This window comes from Lissotriton vulgaris, chromosome 7 (genome assembly GCF_964263255.1).
Source record: "Lissotriton vulgaris chromosome 7, aLisVul1.2, whole genome shotgun sequence".
Taxonomy (NCBI): domain Eukaryota; kingdom Metazoa; phylum Chordata; class Amphibia; order Caudata; family Salamandridae; genus Lissotriton; species Lissotriton vulgaris.
The window spans coordinates 1,721,658,760-1,721,681,651 of record NC_141695.1 but is presented as its reverse complement, the minus strand read 5'-3'; the positions used below and the strand labels follow the sequence as shown (position 1 = coordinate 1,721,681,651).

At 44.7% G+C, this 22,892-nt stretch overlaps 1 protein-coding gene across 1 annotated transcript in view; it reads right to left on the bottom strand.

Annotated features, from left to right (window-relative positions):
• Positions 1-2,519: 2,519 nt before the first annotated feature.
• The window catches only part of CDCA3 (cell division cycle associated 3), a 30,842-nt gene continuing 10,469 nt past the window's right edge, over positions 2,520-22,892 (bottom strand). Inside the window, exons 2-6 of the mRNA XM_086932926.1 lie at positions 21,446-21,629; positions 17,153-17,288; positions 16,205-17,026; positions 13,914-14,044; positions 2,520-3,420 (exon numbers count right to left, since the gene is read on the bottom strand). Coding sequence (XP_086789052.1) covers positions 3,286-3,420; positions 13,914-14,044; positions 16,205-17,026; positions 17,153-17,288; positions 21,446-21,565 — 1,344 coding nt within the window. The 5' untranslated portion in view covers positions 21,566-21,629 and the 3' untranslated portion in view covers positions 2,520-3,285. The remainder of the gene's footprint in view (positions 3,421-13,913; positions 14,045-16,204; positions 17,027-17,152; positions 17,289-21,445; positions 21,630-22,892) is intronic.

The following is a 22,892-nucleotide window of genomic DNA, read 5'->3' as shown; positions in this document are numbered from 1 at the left end:
ATAGAGAATGAATCATGCAACCAAACGCGGTTGCCGTGATAAAAAATCAAGCGCCGCCCGTTTTTTAAATATGAATGCGTGCGGCAATATCAACCCTCTGAAGCATATGGCAGGCTGGAAGTGCTTGGCAGCCTATAATAATGAGCATGACTGGAAAAGAAGAAAGTTTACCGACTAGAATGCTCTGAATTTCCAGCGGCTCACAAAGGCAGGTGATCGTCATCACAGGACGGTCCTGCAAAGCTGGCAACTGATCCCTTGTTGTCTTCCGCAGAAAATACGGGCAAGCCTTTTCAAGGTGTGCATGCATGCATGCAATGGCAGGGTGTAATGGAAATAAGCGGCACCATGCTCAAACACAGCACAGACCCCGTGTATAACAAGCATGAAAACAAGAATATTGAGAAAAGGAGAGGAGAGGACGGAGAGATGGGAAAAGAACTGAGAGAGAGGGATAGAGAGGAGGCGGTGAGGCAGCGAGGATTGGAAGTGTAGTTAGGACACTGATGGGGGTGGGGCACTGGGGAGATTAAGTGACAGCAGCCTGGCGGCAGTGAAAGAAGTGTAAGGGGGGAGGAGAAATGCGACAAGGCGGGCAGGGGAGGGGGCGGAGCGGGGAGAGGGTGTGAAAGCAGCAGGGGCCTGGAGTGCGGCTGAGGGAACTGATGTGCACGCGCTTTTAAGCTCAATGCGCATGCGCATTGAGCTTAAAAGTCACGGGCACTGCAAGGAATCGCCACGATTCCTTGCAAGTTAGTTAAAGAGTGGTTAAGCCCCCATAGTCTCGCAAGCTTGATGCGCATGCGCATCGAATAGCGAGACCTAAAAAATATTGGCATTTACAATGCCTATAGCCCCAATTCCACCAAACGCAAGACCTACTGCATTTCCAATGCTTGCTGTTAGGGTGCCTAATAACCCACTTTATGAGGGGGGGGGGGGGGTTATTAAAAAGAACCTGGACGTACAGAAGAAAAAAAACAAAAAACAGTACAAGGTCACCCTTACTTGATGTGTCCAACGCCAACTAAGAAAGCTAGATTTTATTCTGTTTTTCTATATATAAACAATACACTTGCAACCTTGTGTGCATTGGGGAAAAAGCTAGCATAATGAAAACAAAACAATATTCATTTATAAGATTATAATATTACTTGCAGAATGGCAACACTCTGCATACTTAATTGCCAAAGATAAATTAAAGTAAATGAGTTATCTAACTTGAGCTAAAGTGTAGTGCACAGAGGAAAAAAGCACATTACAAGAGATCAAAGGAGAGCATGAGTACAGAACATAAGCATCCAACAGAAAGGCATCCCAAAGAAAATGACATGTTAATGCCTGCAAATATCTGATTTTGTCCGAAAGAAATCAAAACGTGTGCTCAGGTGCTACCTTTTGTGTTAGAGGATTCTTCTCCTACCTCGCCGTCAAGACCTGGAACACCCTCCATACCCACCTACGGCAGACCCAAGACCTACTCGCCTTTAAAATACTCCAAGACCTGGCTCTTCGAGCAGTAGCCGCACCCCCTCCCCTCAGCGCCTTGAGACCCTCACGGGTAAGTAGCGCGCTTTACAAGTACTTTGATTGATTGAGGAACACATCATTACCAGGGTTAAGATCTTTAAAATCAGACAGAAATAGCTAGTTTCTGTACAATAAAAATGCAAAGCCTTGAGTGAAAAAAGATTTTGTATCTATGCTGCTAGTATAAATTTACATAGGTGGATTACAGCAAAGACCATCCTCGCTTGCTGTGCTGACTTTTGGTATTGTATGCTTTACGTGAGTGATGCATGCAACTACATGCTAACTCATCAATATCACTGGGTCTTCTTATTTAACGTAAGTCTAAATGTTATGCCATGGGTTGTCATGGCATGGCCATTTTGCATTGGGAGTTTATGATTAATGCACTCTACATAATCAGAGCCAGCCATGTTGTGAGGTCCAAATAAAGCGCTTACACTCAACAACCTCAGTCATGGTGCTCTTGGTTACAAAGTGTGGCAAGTTAGACTGGACCGTTCTAGTCTCGGGTGTTCCATTCAATTCTTGGATTTGCTAGGGCAGGTAGATTGCTCCAAGCAGCCATTCCCAGATTCTACTGCAACAGCGCCATAGTAAGAGATTTGTAAATCAGAAAGTTCTACGAGTTTCCTTTATAACCGATTGGATACAAATAGTCCTCTAATATAATGTAGGGGATTATAGGCCTCAAACCAAGCCTAGTCTCATAAGCTAAACAATATCTACTCAAATATATGGCCTAAAGCTCCCCTACTGTTCCAACCTAGGTCGTCTTTCATCATGTTTTGGGGTGAAAGACCACTGCACGGTGAGGGAAATCAGAAATAACCGGAATCCATTCTACATCAGTTGCTTCTGCTGCCATCAGTGCGCCAAGAAAGAACAAAAATCTCATGAAAGTGGATGGAGAAAGGGTGTGCGTGCCTTTCAACTACCTCCTGGTTCAAACCTGCACCGTGCGAAGTGAACACTGCATACAATTGCTAGTCTGAATAAAATTACTTTTATTTGTGGTCTCCATAAACATTGACATTTCTAAAACAACATTTTCAATACATAAAATGCTTTTTTTTTTTAAATTTTAAGAAGTTATAGGTCAAATCATTTAAGAACAAACGTGCCCCCTCTTGGCGAACTATACATAAAGTGATCAATATGTCAGGTACTTAGAATCTGATGGTTGAAGAGGGTGAAGCAAGACAGCAAAAAAAGATGTACAGAAGGACATGAGAGAGGAGAACAGACTATACACACAAGCTCAGATAGCTCACGGAATAAAGAACGACAGCTAATCAAGCAGTCAGGAGAAGCGGCTGGTTTGTAGGGGGAAATGGGTCAGGGGGTATGGGAAGAATTTACAGAACACAGGTGACCAAGACGCCCAGAGGCCTCGTTAATAGGAAACACATTGAAAGACAGCACCAGATCAGAGGGACACAATGCTTGGAAAACCAAAGAGGGCGACAGAGCTCCAGCCACAGATGCAGAGGACATTAAGACTATTTACAGAACAAATGTATTATTTACAAAGGACGTAACATGATGCTGCTCAGGGCACTGCGACTGCCATGAACAAAGCACAAGTATACTGGCAAGAGATCGCATCCTGTAGCTATACAACTCTGAGGTGCAGGTGGAGCTCAGAGACAGACTAATGATCCAGAAAAAAAGGTGGTCAAACCCCAGTAGGATCAGGTGGATGGGCGTCTGCCACATGCTCCCAGATCTGCCACCCCTATATGGCAGCAATTCCTAATTGTCCACCATGGGGTATTGCGCATTTTCCTTGTTGTGGACATCCTCCCGGCTGCGGACCAGCTTCAGGGGCCGGTTAGTGGACTCCAGACGCTCATTTGAACTCTCTGACAACAATGGGTGCCTCTTCACCTGAAAGAGGAATACAATGGGAAATTGTTAAAATCTTTTTTAAAACCCTAAATAGCAGAAAAGAGAGGCCAAGTTACATTAACATGATACATTTTTCAAATAAAATATGGTGTATTACTTGAGAAATATATATGACGCGATTAACTATTAATAATGCTAGATCACTATAAAAATAAAGAAAAACATTTTAAAAAGACTTTGTATAGCGATTAGTTTTTGAAGGGCTTGCACCTTTGGAAAGATGCAAAGCTCAATTACTGTGCTATTTCAAACTTGGAAAAGCGGTAGGCTGAGACAGCCTTCACATGTTGGGTGACAGATCTCTGCAGTTGGAACAAGAATCCAAGGCTAAACCAATCCCAGAGTGCATTTTTAAATCTCCTCATCGAGTTCTCATCAGCGAACAAACACATTCAGCTGCCCCCCTTGCAATCTGAAGGCTCTCAGTCCCAACACTTGTGTCATAAAATCCAGACTACAAGATATACCTCTACTTCACTCCTGTTGCGTACACGGGTTTCCAAGGGTTTGCACTTCTCAAGAAGCCATGCCTTCTCCTTGTGCCAAAGTCCACGTCACAAGCAATCAGATAAACGTTTTCACCTATCCACCACAAAACGATCAGCATCATATTTCCATCCCAGTACCTCCTTTTCATCATCAGCAGGCCCTATTGAGGAAAACTTAGTCACCATTTAGACAACTCCACCTCAAAATCTCCTCAGGCCACGACCTCAAACACGCAAAAACAGGAGGAGTCCATTGCTGGAAGACTGTTTTTGTCCTTAAGGTTTAGGTAGAAGCAACGCTATAGATCTTCATTTTCCACTCAACCATGACCAGGAGGAGGATGTAGTTGATTTTACCCAGCCTTCACCTAATGTCGCCAATACTTTGGAAAAATTTGAACCATGATCTTTGGAACTGGTTCAGAATATGATGTTTCATGTGAAACCTGGATCTTCTGCAGACTTGTGACCTTTCAGGAATATTTTGCACCTTGCCCACTCTATCGCGCCTTCAGTGATGACTCTTTATAATTTATCATTCGCCTCTGCCAAATTTCTGGCAGAATGGAAGTCTTCTCAAGTGTCTCCTATCCTAAAAGAACGTGCTGCCGACCAACAAATCCATTCTAACTATTGTTCTATTTCTTAGCTTCTTGCGTTAGGAAAAGCACTTGAAATAAGCGACTGGCTGCCTTCTTGGAGGGCCACAAAATCCTGGACTCCTCACAAGCGGGTTTCCAAGCATTGCATAGTACAGAGATTGAACTAGCGCCACTCAGCGACACCGTCAGAATGTCACTAGATGCAGGTACTCGTTATGTTGGTATTATTAGATCTATTTGCAGCTTTCAAGACGGTCCCCCATTCAACCTTGACCAACTGATTGAATGACGCAGGGATATATGGCAGTGTACTATATTGGCTCAGTGATTTCCTTAACAACCGACTCCAATCGATCTTTTTAGACTCACTTAAAACTTGAATTCTGCCAGTCAACGAAGGAGTTCCACAAGGTTCCTACCCGAGCCCAACATTATTCAATATTTATATAGTCCCCATGCAAAAATCATAAGATCATGCGGCTTCAAAACTGTATCATATGCAGAGGATACCCAACTTCTCATCTCCCGTGGGCAGGACTTGGAACTAATTAGTCTCGGTTCGCTAGCTATATGAGAGAAATTTGCCTCGCCACTATGCACCTTCTCATAAAAGAAAAAAAAAGAAAAAAGTCTTACCTTGCCTTCCTTCAACTTATAGAAAGACATTGGGTCCAGGCATTATTACAAGTCACCTTGAATATGGCAACACTTTACTTGTGGCAGCTAATGACACTCTGTTAAACAAATTGAAGGTAGTGCAGAATACGGCAGCACGCCGAATACGCAACCTCCCCTCTCAGTCTGCCTCTGCACCTATCTTAAAAGGTCTACATTGGTTGCCCATCAGGAAAAGTTTAAAGCTTTGTTGTCTGACCCATAAAGCTCTCAGACACGCACTACCCATCTTCATTCCAGACTTTTTCCTTGCCAACCCTCCAGTTCACTCAGGTTTGCTAAGAAGGCATTTCTCAAGATCCTGCATATCCGCACGGCCATTTTTGGGTGGGGGGGGGGGGGGGGGGGGGGGGGAGGGCCACCTTTTTCTTACCACGCTTCAGTTCACAGGAACAAGCATCCCCTCCATATTTGCACGTTCTGACTTCTCCACATTAAAAAAGCCTCCTTAAAAACATAGTTTACATTTTCTGTGTCACAGCCCAGTAGCAAGCGGCGAGATACGCCTTGAGGAGCAAGTCATCACGCTATGAGAGCCTTTAATATATATATATATATATATATAGCATAGGAGCAATAGTTTCTCCCGCTGACCAACAGCACCAAAGAAACTCAGATATAAGCTCAGTAATCCAACCGGAACCTACTTGGCTAAACAAATCTCCACAGCACCACACAGTCCAACTGGTCAACTTATTAAAAAAGAAAAAAAGTCACTGATTCCCCATCAATACAGACCTCTCCGTCAAAGAGCACAGTACAGAAACCAAGACCACATGGCATCAGCTCTCAATCCCGAAACGGACTTCAAGGCAGCAATACAACTTGCGCCTCCCAATCACCTGGACGCAGGCAATGCTCAACTCCATTCCACACGTAAGGAAGGTAACAAACATGGTGCTGTAGATCTCAAAGGAATGGACAATTTGTACCACACTGCTATAAGACTGAAGGAATTGAACTCCATCTCCAAGCCCCATCACCTTCAAGCCTAGCTGCTTTATCCATAAGGCGGTCAGACATAGTACACTCAGCTTAAATGGCAGATTAACGATCCACCTCAATGGTGGTCACCAAAGCAGGAGGCAGGATATCACACGTCCGGAGCTGAAGAAATGGGAGGGGGGCAGGGACCCAGGCCATCCCTAGGCTAAAGGAACGTAATGAACACCACCACCAAGAGAACAGCTGATATCCGCCTGACGTTCCAAAAGGAACTTTAAATCAATTTCTTTAAAGAGCACATGCAAAGAAAATAAATGACCAATGCTAATCAATGCCCTCGTAGCAATCATTATTCATACTCTAAAGATGTATTTTTGTTCTTCATTCCGTCTTCCAGCTAGGTAAGTTTAACATTTTTTTTTTGGTCAACAGACCTACATTCTCATCTCAGTAGTATTTGTCAACCAGCAATCTGAACAGCTGGACCAGGGTCTCTCAGGGTTGTTTTTTAGCTACAGTCTGAAGTGTCAAATGGGTCTTTCGGTGCAATTTATACTGATCAACTTAAAACCAGCATTCCTTTGGTACAACCGGGTTCCCCCTCAAGTCCTCGCCAGTAAGCTTCTAATCACTTTTCGCTTTTGGTCACATCCAAGCCATGACAACCTGCTTCATCAAGCTGGCTCTGGAAAGTTCAAACACTCTCTACTCGCCAGTAGCATCAACGCAAACATTCTATTTTCCTCAGGTCGTTTTGTGAAGTTGGACCAAGCTTGATGCGTTAGCATTACCAGCTTAACGACTGGCCAGAGGTCTGCCCTCTCCCCAGCAGCTCCTCCGTCTGCATAGCCGCCGCTGACTCCTAGGACCTCCAGGAGGAGGTGTTCTAGGCTGCCCCAGGCCCGGTATTGGGCCAGTTTCTCCTGCTTGATTCGGCCTGCTTTACTGCCTAAACTGTAATCGCGCCAGTTTTACTGATTGTGCCTCATTTCTCTACTTGCTGCGATTGTGCCGTCATTGTGGTTTTGCTGTTTGGGCCTTGTTCGTCTGCTTTTTCCCTGCCGCTGCTGCATCCCCCCCCACTTGCCGGTTCCAGTCTCCCGGCTGCTTGTCCTGCCCCCATTAAACAGTTACTGATGAGTTGACGCGCACAGTGGGTGCGCCAAAAGCAAGCCCATCTGCACCCTTGCGCGACCCGACCTGCGCCAGAACCCCTGGTTCCCCTACCATCCACTGTTACGATGCAGCCGCTCTCCTCGCACTCCATCCCGGAAGGAACAAAAACTGCCAGCAGTCTACTCCGAAACAACCCACGGCCAATTCTCCTGCCGCCAGACATTCACCACCGCCAATGCCCTGAAGTGCGTCCTCCTCACCGTTGAGATCTAGAACAAACCTCCTTGACATCCTCTCACCAGACATTGCCTTCTTTACAGAAACCTGGACCAACACCTCTTCCGCTCCCGGCATCACCGTGGCCATCCCAGAGGAAGGACCGCCCCATTAACCCGGGAGGAGGACTCGCTATCGCGCACAAAAACCCCCTTCGCCTCGCCACCTCGAGCAACGCCTTCTCTGCCGCCGAACACCTGCGCTTCCAGGTCCAGATCAGCCCCAACGCTACACTCCGCGGCACCCTCACCTAAAGACACCCCTGCAACCATACCATCACCGACCTCATCGCACCCCATGCCATCGCCTCCATGGACAACATACTTATCGGAGACCTTAACTTCCACCTCGACAACCCCAGCAACCACAACTCCGCCACCCTCGCCAACATCGGACTGAAACAACTGGTCACCACACCTACCCACAAGGCAGGACACACCCTTAATCTCATCTTCGCAGCCAGGGGACTTCACACTTGGATCTCCAGCTGCGCAGACAAGCTCGCCCGCTACACAACTCAGACAGACAGCCCCCTGGAAATCCACTTGGTTCATCACCGACCTCCAAGAAGCCGGATGCACCTGTAGACGCCTCGAGCCGAACTGGTGAAACAACGAGATGCCTACGGAACCCTGCCCACCGCACATCTACCACAGAGCCGTCATCACACCAGAACTACGACACTATCAACGCCACCTTTATGACCAGCACTTTCCCCGAATGGAAACAAGCATAAGTCAGACCCCTGCTCAAGAAACTAAGCAGATCCCACGGACCTCAAGAACTACCAGCCCATCTTTCTCATTCCCTTCACTGCAAAAGTCGCCGAGTGGACCGTCAACGCACAAATAACAATGTTCATCGAAGACAACTCCATCCTCGGCCACTCTCAATTCGGATTCCGCAGCAACCACAGCACCGAGACCGCCCTACTCGCCACCACAGACAACATCCGCACCCTCCTTGACCAAGGCCGTGCTGGGGCCCCGATACTACTCAACCTGTCAGCAACATCAGACACCGTCTACCACCGCACACTCGCCGCCAGACTACACAGCGCCGGCATACAAGGAACCGCCCTTGACTGGATCCGCTCGTTCCTCACAGGCAGAAGCCAAAGAATCAGACTGCCACCCTTTCTCTCCGAACCCACAGAAAGCAGCTGCAGAGTACCCCAGGGATCATCACTCAGCCCAACCCTCTTCCACATTTACATAGCCCCACTTGCCGCCATCGTCAGACAGCACGGCCTCAGCATAGTATCCTATGCCGACGACACCCAGCTCATTCTCTCACTCACCAAGGACCTCATCACCACCAGACTCAACTTCCATGAAGGAAGGCGGGGCGTCGCATCCTGGATGAGCAAATGCTGCCTGAAGCTCAACTCAGAAGACAGAAGTCCTCGTACATATAACCACCCAGGCAGCATGGAGCAACACCACGCCAGAAAACTCGGCCTCATACTCTGCTCCTCCCTCTCCATGAGCAAGCAGGCCAACGCAGTTGCATCCAGCTGCTTCAGCACCCTCTGAAAGACTTTCAAATGGACCCACCCAGAGTCAAGGAAGACAGTCATCCATGCATTCAGATCCAGCAGATTGGACTACAGAAATGTCCTCTGAGCCAGCATCAACACGTCTCTACTTAGCAAGCTCCAGATGATGCGGAACACCGCAGCCAGACTCGTCCTCTGCATCCCCAGACTTGAGCACATCAGCAAACACCTACAGAAGCTCCACTGGCTCCCCGTCGAGAAGAGAGTTACTTTCAAGATACTCACCCACGCCTACAAATGCCTCCACAACACAAGACCTCAATACCTCAACAGGAGATTCACCTTCCGCATACCTAAAAGAAACCTCCACTCCACCAACCTCGCACTCGCCAAAACCCCACACATCCACAGAGCCAGAACAGGGGGAAGAGCCTTCTCCTATATCGCAGCCAATGCCTGGAACAAGGTCCCCATCACCATCATATGCGCCCCCTCCCTGAACACCTTCAGGAAGGCTCTCAAGACCTGCCCCCCACCCTACCCCCAGCACCTCGAGACCCTCACAGGTGAGTAGTGCGTTTAAAACTCCCTGGTTGATTGACTGGAATAGTCATTTATAAATATTCTTTCAGAGTTATTCTGTAAATATCATAAAGTACTTCACAACAAAAGAAGAGACTTCCTGGCTGCCCTCATTGCGAGTGATAGAAACTCTTACAGGGAAGTATTTAGGATTGTGAAATCTTTCACTAAACCCACTGCAATATCGCACTCAACTATCCCTTCTCTGGAATTTTAGAACAGCCTTCCGAATTTTTTCGAGGATAAAATCTTAAAGATTTATGCCTCCTTTCTCCCAGTCTCCCTGCCCCAGTGTGGAGGGCGACTCCCATTGCCTTATCCAGAAACGGACGGTGTTTACCGAATTTTCCATGGTGCCCATGGAGGTATTGTTGGCTGAATTATGGAAAACTACTGGAGAAACTGTCCCATCAGCAGCTGGGCGCCTTTGTAGAAACCAATGAGCTGCTGCATGATTCTCAATCTGGCTTCCGCACTGGTTATAGTATGGAATCAGCATGGATTGAAGTTGCAGTTTCCATCCGATGGCCGGTTGACGGAGGCTCTGCTGCCATGCTGGGACTGCTAGATCTGTCTGCAGCGTTTGACACGGTGTATCACTCTATCCTGCTTGACAGACTCAAGCAAATTGGCATTTGAGGGACGGCACTAGATTGGATCCCCTCCTCCCTCCACGGCAGAGACCAACAAGTCTTTCTCCACCCCTTCATCTCCGCTGCAAAATCACTCAGATGTGGAGTGCCTCAGGGCTCAGCTTTAAGGCCACTACTTTTCAACATCCACCTACGTGGATGACACCCAGAGGATGTTTTGTTTCAGAGATGTTTCGTCGTCAGTCTTTGACTCCTTCAGAGACGGTCTAAAAAACATTGAGATCTGGATGAACCGCCGGTGGAATGGCTTTCCTCTCCACCTAGGCATGTTGAACTCAGAGCTGGAGTTCAGAAAGGCATTGAAGACCTGGCTTTTCAAGCATAGGGATTAGCACCCAGTTCGCTCTGCTCTGTTGGCTTCCACCCTAGTGCCAGGACACCTCAGCGGAGGTAGCTGTGTGCTTTATAAATGCCCTTTCCTATTCTAGTTATTTCATGCTCCCATTTTGTGCATTTTTCATGATAACTTAAAAACGTACCTTTTAAACTGCAGCATTTCTACAGTGTTTGCCTACTTCATTTCATGGTGGCATAGCAATGTGTAGGCCTCTTCTAAGGTCTATTAATGCGGAGTATTGGAGTAATGCACAGAGTGTGCTCCAATCTTAATGCAGAAGTGTGGGAGCACATGTTTTCCATGTGGCAGAAAACAAAATAAGCATGAAGATAGGTTTGCATGTAGCATATCCAAACAGGCAGGGTTCTGATCTTAAAGGTCCCAATTTTGTTTGCAGGAAGCTACATCTCAGCCTTTGGATAAATATGCAGTAACTGGACATTCATCACGGACCCTCCTGCTTACAGCTCTCACCCTTTTTGTGGGCTGGGGGGCATGGCACGTGATCAGTGGCCTACCCTTTAATCCTCAAAAATATTTTCATAGATTATTCAGTGCTGCAAGTGATGGAGAGTAGTTTCTCATTCTCTGCCACAATATATATATTGGACAAGAGGCTTCATCCCTGCAAACCTCATAGGAGATTTAATATGGAATCAACATTCAACCCCTCAACGTTGTCTTTTAGCTGCGATGCAAAAGAATTAAGTCAAAAATCCAGTGCCACAATACACTAATATTCAAGCGGGTGCTACTGCACTTTTATAGATCTCCCAAGTGTCCCCGTCCCCATTCCACAACAGTACCAAAATTGACACAACTTATTAAAACAGCTGTTTTGTACCTGCACATTGGCGCACTACATATCAAGTGGTATCATGTAAACCTTATGCCCATCAGAGCCAATACAAACTTTGACCTGAATAGAACTAGAGTTTTGCTGTGGCCCCAGTAGAGATTGTGAGCAAACATTTCCTGTTGAGTGCAACCTACTTAGCACTCTCAAACGTCTCCTTGGTCATGTGTCTCCCTTCAACAGGAACCATGGTATCACGGGACACAAGAGCCTCCACCTAGTTCAGAAAGGACTTAATTTTGAATCGTCCCCAGAAATTAGCTTAGTATTTTCTTTAAGAAAGGTCTACAAGAGTTATGGCTTTTAGGAGTCCTTACCTTCTTTTGGAAAAATGTTTATAAGCACTTCACAAAAGTAAATCCAGCAAACAGCTCTGTACTACCATGTCTGTACATGCAGGTTAATGTACTGTAGCACATATGTCTTTTACACCCGGTCACCATACACTTTTCTCCTTTTACCGGGCTGTACATTTTTGCTGGCTTTAGAACTTTGTGCACTTTACCTCTGCTAATCACTATTGAAGTACCTGTGCTCCCTCAACTCCTTAACTGCAGCGCGAATTCTGCAGCACTAGCCGGGTAGTGCTTGCGACGTGCGTTGGCCGAAGCACACACGGAAAGGGATAACATGGTTTAATAGTCATACTCCTAATTGGTATATTTAACTTGCCTATATGGTAGAAAACGAACCCATATCCTGCAAGCTGCCACTAGTAGATTGCAGCACCAATTGTGCCAAAAACTACATTTGCAGTACAAACATTGTATCGCGCCTACCCGGTGAAGCCCGACTGTAGCGGTGTATAAACTGCAACTTGGCTTGTGAGAATAAACCGGTTTTACAGGTCACACCTCCTTTTGAAACATAAGTCACCAATATAAAGCCCTTTTAATCCACAAGGCAGCGTGCATGGTATTTAAAAGGTATAACATTTCTTTGCAGTCATTAACACCCAAAGCTATTTTTTACTGTGGCTAAATCAACTCTCCTAATTGGTTCGGGTTGTTTTTCTACAACCATTAAGCAAAATAAAACATGGTCCTCTTGAGCTCTATCCAAACCTCATCGTTAAGAGATCAGAGCTACTGGGGATATGGTGTACACCTGGGACTGATAACCCTGCTAAGGGGTAGATGGGTCTGTAAGACCACAAAAAGGTGGTTACAGTACCATTCACAAGAGTTGCATTATGCCACTCTTAGCAGCTCTCTGGATGAGGATGAGAAATGAAATCATTTTAATGTTGCACTTCACAATTACCTTCACCCATACTCAAAGATTCATTAAAGTCACATATTCTCAGTGAATCTATCCACCACATCCTCCTCCGCACCATCGTCTTGATCTGCTTCTTTAATCTAGCTTGCAGGTCTATTTGCGCCAGTCACCGACACTCTTCCTCTTAATATAGACTCAAGTCTTCAAAATCTATGGTCTTCCTTTCCCGCCCACCATCCCATCCTGGGCGCATATGCCACTGGAAAGAGCCAGGTGCAACTGTCGTCCCAGACAAAATCTGCAGGAATTGGAACCATTCAGTCAAACTTTGACAGGATTTCGCATTCTTTGTGACATTCTAGATATAGACCAGAAATGTATAGATTTGTTATTCCATACTGTAGGAAGCAAGTGCCCGGATATCATGCAGAATGGCATTTTTATCCCCAAAGAGATTCTGAATATGAATTACAATCCTGCATTGCAGACTTTTTTTTTTTGGATGGTGCACAGTGTGCTCTGTGAACATTGAATATTAGGAATAATTTCTCAGTGTGTCATGGAACACTTATTCAGCGAACCTTCACTATGTCCTCATGTCTTCACTTTTGAGCACCAGGTTTTCTACATTAGTTTTGTAAAAATAAATCTTAAATCTGGTTATGGTGTCATCCATCTCAGAGACTCGCACTTCTACATCACCTTGTAAATACAGCCAGATTCAGGACACCTCATTGTCATCAGGCTCCATTTTATACTCAACCTATCAGCAGGACTGACCAATCATCTCCCAGAAGGTTTGCTACTATCATCTCTACCTCATTGTCTTATGGATATGTGGATAGCCTCTGCACTTCCAGTTTCTTTCTTGGAGGTGTTAACTTAAGCTTGGATTGGTGCCTGCTCTCCTTTTGCGGAACATAAGGACTTGTTAAGTCAACTATAGCTTTAGTCGAACAAGAAAGGCAACATGTCCAAATGCCTCTAGAGAAGTCTCAAGACTGTAAACCTGCATATTCACCAGCCTTAAAAAGAGAATATCTAAGCCAGGTGCAATCCCCTGTGTAAGTGGGAGGAGCGGAGGGTGTTGGAGAGGACGCCTCTTGAAAATGATGTGCACAGGCTGCAGGATAGAGGTTGGGTACGCCATACCCAACATACTGGTTTTGAAATGACAAGCAGCAGGTTCCAGTTTCAGGTCGAAGGTGTGTTCCAAGTCTTACCTGTCTATGCGTTACATTGCTAGGGGAGTTATCGTCTCCAAGGATCTTCAAAGGGGACCGCGTGTGGCCTGCTGGTCCTGTAAGACCTTTTCCAGTTGCCTTTCGTGGTTTCTGCCTGAGTGCCTTGACACCTGTTGGAACAAGCAGGGCAGCGGAAAGGAGACATTAAGTAAAAGACAGTCTGGAGTCGTTAGTATAAACAATCCAAAAGAATCCCCCTTTCAAATACTTAGGTGATTTAAAGCATTAATATAAGGAAGTCGACATCCTCAAAATGCAATAAAAGAAAACCATTAGTTAACACAATGCACAAGACTTGTGAAAACCATTTCCAAAACTGTTATTACTTACCCATTATTTTAAACAATAACAGGAAACTAAAGTAACTACACCAGGTATTGAAGATATAGAATACAAATTAATGAAGCCACCCCCACACCTCCAACGCAGAGGAGTCAATCAAGAATAACACAAAATCCCACAAACAATCTTAACTTGGAAGATTGTGTCAATATTAACTTGACTACCCAACTGCACTTAAAACAAATGAGAATTACGGATCTGTTTTTCACCAAATGTAGAGCAACCATCCTTTATAAGAACAGGTTTTCAACTAGAACCATCTAACTTAATCTACATCTACTGTTTAAAGGGTGTTTGACCAAACATTTATGTATGAATTAATGAAAGAAATATTAAATACATTTAAGAATTTTCATAAAGGATGAAATGACTAGACTTTAAGAGGAACTCGTGTCCATGGATATTTTTTGTGGCTACTCGAATAACGACCACTTGGTAAATGACAAGAGTTAGGACTGATGACAGTATAAACATTTTCTTGTGTAATAATTTGTAACAAATGAGTTAAAGAAGTTTCAAAAAAGAGCTGTAACAAATTGGTATACAATTGTTTTCACGTTCTTAAGGCTCCTTCACAGCAGAAAAAAAGACTCAGGTCCATCTACTTCCAGTGTATGTTAATTAAACAATGGTTAAGCATCATACAGCAAATGGAGTGCAAAAAGATTTTTTCAGAAATGTTAATGGATCATTCAAAACATCACAGCTCTTGATTTCACAAGACATCAGTTCTTCATGTGCCTTGAAGGACATGTTCGGATAAATACAGCTTTTCCTTTTCAAGGCTTGAGTGAGACTCCCTTCGGATTTTAATGGCTGCAGATGTCTGCATCTCTTTTGCCCAGCACCAGATATGATCTAACCACAACTTCAAATCTGAAGATGCCCAAGTGAAGAGCTAAAACTGATGCAAGATAAAAAGCCAATTTCTTCCAAAGGACAGGATCGAAAAAAAGATTTCCTTTCACAGATAAAATCTTAAACCCCAAATATTATGAAGAGAAGGCATATAGCCCATTTAATTGGGAAAGATGACATCACTGAACAGGGTGGAGTGGAATGGCTCCAATCATGCATGACTACCCCTGGCCAAAAAGAACCAAGACATGGTCATCTGCATTTGAAGCAGAAGATTCAAGGTAGAGCTGAGGATTTGCAAGCGAGACTGTAAATATGCAACTCCAAGCACCTTTCATAAAATGCGAGACTACGAATAAAAAGGAGAATTTGCAAACTGGTGCAGTTCTCGTCGACAGGGAAGAGTACTATTGTAAAGTTGATGGTCTTTTCACAGGGAGATTGAGGTAGGAAAGAACTAAACATTCTCTGTAAAATACTAAATAAAGACTCATTTATGCCAAAAGAACGCCTGATGCACTGGGCAAAGCAGAGGAGATCATCTTTGATTCCAGGAATTCTGTTGATGCAAAGCTTGATGAGCTGCCAGTTTCCAAACAACCATAACACCATGCGCAGGGTGATTGACAACTAACCATAGACATTTTTCCACCATATAAGGTACAACTCAAAAGGAAAATAGTTCATGACCCCTTAACACATTTGAAAAGGAGGATTCCATTCATCATAGCTGAGCAACACTAGGCTTCAGTTGTAAAAACAAGTTGGGGGGCTTTACACCGATTTAAAGGGTTAATGATCCTATTGAAATGTTAGAGAAATGCTGCAAAACAGTAAGGAACAATATCTGATTCCTATTAAAAAGTGGCATCTCCAGGCTCAAAGACTGATACTATTCTGAGACACCAGACAAAGCACAAAATGGTCATAATTTTTAAATGTGATGCTGAACAAATGATGCGCAGAAAAAAATTATTTGGGCAGAAATACTAGTTATTACTTCAAAAAGTAGGTTAGCACATTCTTTCCTCACCTACCAAAAAGATCCAGATCACAGAAATCAAACTCACCTGTGGGTCTGCTGGCAGGCGAAGACAGAAGACGGACCCTCGGCATGGCTTCAGTCTTAATCTGGACCTCCGATGGAACATCGCAGTGCACACTTCTCAAGCATTCTGCTTTAGGATACTCCTCTGAGTTATTCATGCAGTCAGATTCCACAATAGGTTCTGCTGGGGAGTTGGGCATCTCAGTGAAATTCTTGGTGACCTCAGATATTCCTTCAGCGTGAGCCACCACCTCCTCTGGAGAATTCTCTGGCCCTCTTTCTTTAACTGTGTCGCCAACATCTGCGAGCCTCAAAAGGCCGAGGGCAAACTCCATCTCCTCCTCTCTTGAGACTTTGTAATGACTTTCCTCAACTAGTAGTCCAGAGTCTGCCTGCTTCAAGATGTCCAAGCTCTGAGGTGGTAAACCCATTTCCAGGATTGGCAAGTCCTTTTGCCCAGTGCCCTCAGCTGGCAGACCTATGTCAGCCAATCGCAAAAGGCCCATTGCCAGCTCTACCTCCTCTGGAGAGATCCCGTTCGCTTGATGCCTTGACTCATTGTCAGAAACCCCTAGTGTCTCATGGGTTTGCTCAACCTGAGCCTCCAGAGGCTCTTGGCCTGGTGCCATCTCTTCAGCTTCTGAAATGTGGTCTGGGGCCTGCTCCCCCGTCTCAGTCTCCTGCACAAGTCTCCCACCTTCATCTTCCATCCTCAGCAGGGGTGTCAAGGACTGCTCAGCCTCTTCCTCTGCCCCTTGTGTGGGTTCTTGCTCCATACCTGGGTGGACTCCATCGTCATAACTGAAAGCTTGACTGAGCTGCTTGACCAAGCTATGCAGGGCTTCTGCAAAAGAGAAGAAAAGAATGAGAACATGTCTCAGCCATCCCGCAACCCAGGACAGTGAAGACGAACCTTTGATCCGCTAAGAAGGATGTGGAATGGGCAACGGGTGGTCAAAATAACACCCACCTGTTACAGTTGGTTTTAAGGGTGTGCGGAGAACCCCGTGGGTGGGGGAGCGTGGGTCAGCTGTGCGGGGGCAAACAGAATCCTGTCCATCTTCATCAACAGCCTGTGGGGTCGCCCGAGCAGAGGCTTGCTCAACCTGTGCAGGGAGAGAAAGTCAAACTGTGAGGATAGAAGGAGGTAGCTTCCAGAGGCAGAAACAGAGGAAGTCTAAATGCAAGGGTTTGTCACCCTCACTTTAGGGAATCGGGCCAAACGCAGCAGTCAACCTTGTGAGGCCTTCATTGTTTTCTTTAAGGGATAAAAGAATTCCGTGATGTATAGCAACACCAGCCTGGTTTTTGTACCTGGATGATTTAATTATATACCTTGTGCTCACAAGAAATTGTTATGGAGACGGTAGGCAACAAAGCACCCCACCAATCGGTAGGAGGTTGCCCATAATTTCCCAGCCTGCTGCAATTAACCTCTGGGTTAGTCTTTGCCATCACACTATAATTACGTTGATAACTGCCCTACAGTTTAAAGACACGCAACAGGAATTGTAGATAACATTACAATTAATGTAAAAGGGACAGAAGTGAGATGTCCACGTAGCGACATGTTCTGCATAGTTAAGAAACCAGTTCCATGGAGACAACAATGGAATCTACAACGTACCTTTTGGGAGATTAACTTTAATAGCTTAAAACTGCATTATAAGTTTATGGTCTTACAAAAGGCTCTCCCCCACACCCAAACATAACTTATTTAGGATGGGGACAAGTCTAGAACCTAACATGGAAAAAATGGCCCAAACTCGTGCTGGTTCAAGAACCTTTATGCAGAGATCCACCCTTGCATGAAAGAGTAACAACTCTGTTGCACAAATGACTACCACCCAGCTTGGCAATTACACACTACCTTTAAGCAGATCTGGTTCTTTAGGTAACACTTTAAGCCCCCAGGGTTCATTCAAATTATGTAATCTTTTTAGAGCATTAGTGCCAAGAAGTCTTTCATGAAGAAGTAAAAGCGTGCATCTTTGTTCACATTTAGATGAAAATCGGAAAAGCTTTGTGGCAAAAGAGCTTTGAGATCTTTACAAAAAAGCGAAAGGTGAGGAAAAAGCCTGGACTCACCTGGCTTATGCCGTAATTACTTGTAAAGCTATTGCCCAGCAAGGGTCATAAATGACAAGAAACCAGAGGTTTCAAAGATTTACTTATGATCCAACCAGAGCACCAGGTTTGTCATTGGAAGGTATATAATAAGTCTTAAAGTACTGTCCAACTGGATCACCGTGTATAAAAAAATAAATAACTTTTTTTTAAGTCACTATCACAATAAAGTTGACACACAAGAAACGACAATCTGGGCAAAAGTCCAGTCTGCTAGATACTACACACAGTATTGCATTCTAAATTGCAGAGGTAAAAAGAATATTGAAAATGAAGGCACCAGACAGGATGAGTGATGTAGCCCTTTCAGAATAGCATCAATCAGAAACATTGGATATCTGTCAAAAGCGACACATTGTATTTTCTCAGTAGGCGGAAAGAAGTCTGAGGAATTCCACACCCTCTGAATCTCCCAAGCAAGATCCTCAAATGAAGCCAGCGTTCGAGACACCGTGGTATCAGGAGAATAATAATATATGGGCCACAACAGTGAGATTCCAGATGAGCATAGCTCTCTGGGAACCAGCTACTACCGGTTTCTAAGTCACGTACACTGCTTTTAGATTTAGGTTGAGATGTTTGGGGCAACAAATCAGACCTGCAGCAAGAGGTGACTACAAGGAATTCAACTGTGTCCAGGGACTCCAGTGCAATTAAAACTTGTGAGGTAGGGGGTGAGGCAATGACTGATGCTTAAAAGATAAAAAAAAAACAAATCAAATTGGAGATATGAAGCTGTGGGATGGGAATATAACAATCTTTCTTGTACCGCCTGAACCATATAAAATAGCAGCACATCTCTTCACTGAATCTACCACGCTCATGCCACAAGTCAATGTGTACACATCAGAGGAAGACAGCTCAGCATAAGCATGGTACAGTTCTGTTCTCCTGACAACCCTGTAAATTCTGTCAGAGGAGATGTGGTTCTTCCACAAACTCTCCTATATCCTCTAGATGAAATAAAAAATAACACAAAATCGGTATTGGCCTGACAAATGTACAGGAAAGTATTTTGATAACTGTCACATTAGCAGAGTTAATAAGTTGAGATTCCTTGCCCTGGTAGGTGGAGGGGATTGAAAGGACGGTGATGCCTCAATGTTCAGACTGCTGCTGTTCACCACAGCGGACACAAACATTAACATCTAGAAAAGAAGTCAAGAGCCCGTGCATACTGCCACTTCTGCATTTGGTATACATTTTTTTTCACACTCTGGGCAGACGGGGGAGGCTTTTGCAATACTGTAGAGGAAACTGAGTGTCCTCATGGAGAGAGCGGAGAGACATCTAGACATCAACATGCAGTTAGGAAGCCTTCCTTTTTAGACACTGGGTTTGGTAAATTTGATATCCACAGCGGATTGTTGGGTAATTCTTCAGAACATAGATCCTCCTTAGAGTTTAGCAATGGCTAAGGAGGCACCAGCCTGGGAGAAGCTTCCAGGACAGGAACTGCCTGAAAATGCAAAGAGGCAGCACCAGGGGAGAAGAAGCGAGGTTATATGCCTAATTCATGTATCCAGTTGAAGAAAATGAAATGGGAAGAGGATGGAGTACGGTATGGATGTGTGAATAATGGTCACACATAGCCAAGACCATGCCTATGGTCCAGCAGAAAAATTACTCCAGGGGAAGTTTGTGGCCCAATGTTGAGAATACAGGTCCCTCAAAGACTGTTCCTGCACCCAGGAGAAGGCCATTTCTCCCATTAGCTCTAAATTGGCCCACAAGGACTGGAGGTACTAAGTGCTAAACTAGAGTACATGCTAGAGGGGAAAGCGGTGTGTGCTCTACAAGGACCACTGGTCACTTTGGGGAGGTTGCCACAAGGAGTCCCAAGAATCAGAAGGCAAACATAAGGATGCTTTGAATTATCAGTGGATGACAAGGTCGCCTTTACATGCTTCCCTTTGTGCTTTCTTTTATGGACTGGCTAGCTGTGCTATATCAGTGGCACTTCCTATGCGTGCGCATTGAGGCGGTGCTGGGCTTTCTAGCACTTGCTGGCCAGAGCCAAAAAGTCAAAGAAGAAGAAATATGCAATCAAAAAAGTACAATGGGAAAAAAAGAATCACAACCCTAGCCTATGGGTTTTTAGGATGGGACTGTTGGAAAAAAGGTACAAGCCCTGTTCCCGTACTGTGGAGGAAGTCTCATTAGTGAGGAGGCAGAATGGCAAGGATTCAAAGACTTCTAAAGGAACAGAGGGTAAAAACAGAACTCCCTAAAACCATTGGTGGGGATAGGTTAAAACCGAGCCCTCAAGGAACCCAAGAACAGAAGTGAACTTAACACATCTTTGGAGCACAGATTACAATGAGGCACCACTTGGATACCAAAATTGCACAAGCTAAAATAGTGCACCCTAAGCTAACCTAAGGGGCACAGACTAAAACACTGAATTAGCTACATTGGTATGGCTTCTCCAATGAGTAGCCCGTGAGTTACTGGCAGCTCTCCGGCAACCTGCCAGTAGCTCTCCTAAGCGCATCCCAGCCTGCGTAATTAGACGTACATGCTTGGTTGAATTAATACATTTACACCAAAAAATTAAAATGTATGTATACGAGACCAAAATGTGATTCATTTCAGAACTCAGAAGGAATGTTTGGTGAAAAATGTTTACATTTCCAAAATCTATTTAAAGCTTATATTTGGGTGATAAATCAAGCAGCATTGTGGTTACCTGTTAATGTTATTACCTTGGTGCCAGGTGCATTGCAGCTATGACTGTTCTGTACTACCAATGCAGAGGTATTCCAAATTGATACTTTTTTACATTAATGCGGTCACCCCTACATGATGTACTGTGGTGACCACTGCAGGTATTCTTGGTGGCCAATAATGTAATCTTATCTGATGTGTTAAGTATTACAATACTAATAATAATTAGTAGCTCAAGATGATTTTCAGTAAACATAAGTAACTCTTATTACAAAAAAGGTTGGAGGCCCCTGGTATAGTGCCTAATACCCAAGTGGGCTGGCTATCTCCATTAAATCTTCACAACATTCATGGGGTTGAGACGTGCCAGCCTTGCATTTTCAAAAGTTAAGATGCATCCACTTTATTCCGTTCAAAACAACCACAAACCCTGCTATTTTCCCCACTCAAACAAACACACACACTCTACCTCTATAGGAGTGCGTGGGATGCCAGATGTGGGAGAGCGAGGATCCGACACATGAGAGAGATGCTTGTTGCGCAGAGGCCTGGCTGGGGTGACTGGCTGCTTGCTGCCAGCGGAGCCCATGGTTTTCTAGACCGTACAGGGAGTCAGCAGGGAAAGTTGTTCTTCAGATGTAGTACTTTATTACCTGAAAAGAGACTGCAAGGTTAAATACATGCAACAAACAGAAAGGAGACCTCTAACAAATACTGCAAGCTCTCCCACAATGCTCTGCAAGCCACTTCTGCAAGTGGCGTTTTACAGCCCTTCACTTGGGCAGACATTAATACTGGACACCCAAACGCCTATGAAGGGGTATCCAGCATCAGGATTATTGCACAGTACACTTAAAATCCATACAGCAATAACCCTTAAATCGGACATCAATGCCCACAAGAAATAAGTGTCTCAGATGTGAATACCCACACCAAGCTCACAGGAATCTGAGGCCCTCAACAATGCATTCTTCTTCAGACTGCTAAACAGCAAGTTACGTTACATAAACCCAAGTCTCGCTCACAATCATGACTGTTGGGAGAATTAAAGATTGATTTAGAGAAGTCTAAAAAGACAATTTCAACTGGTATTAAACAGTGTCAGGGAGTCAGTGGGGGATGTCGCACCCGCGACCCTCCTAGGATCTTTAATTTTAAACCAGAAATTATGTAGGAGTCAAAACACAAGGAAAGACAGCCCCCTTACGAAAAGACTACAAAACACTCAGGGGCATATTTATGAGAGGTTTGCGTCATGCTTGCACCACGCAAACCTCTACAACAGGTTTACAAAGCCACTTTACGAGGCTTCATTAATCTGGAGTAAGGCAACTCCGATCGCTGCGTTGCCATCTGCCCTTGGTACGCTTTCCGTGGGCGCTGTGGTGGGTGTTCCCATGCAACTATCATGGATTTTGATGCATTTCCAGATTTACAAGGACTTGTCTGTGAATGAGCCAAAATCCCATGCCTTCCCACGGGAGGCGCAACAAGGAGAAATATCTATATTTCCCCTCTATATTCCCTCTTTCTATGTGGGCTGCATTCTGCAGCCCACATAGAAAGAGGAAACTGCCTCTATACATGGTTTTTGTGAAGGAAGGTGTCCCTTCCTGCACAATCCTGCCTATAACACAGGGACCCTTGCACCAGGGAGCCTGCGTTGGCACTAGGCTGCCAAAACACCACCAGCCCAGGGGGGAAAAGACAAGAATGCGAAGTATTGGATAAATGATAACTATGTTTGTAGCCACAACAGAGTCCAGTTAGTAATTTATTTATTTCCTATATCTAGATTCCAAGACCAATGATTTGCATATCCTTCCTGAAGGTACAATTTGCCATTTGCTGCAGGACTACTACCTAATGGGTAGGTTTTCCTCCTCCCGTTTTAATTTACAATATATGTTAATCAT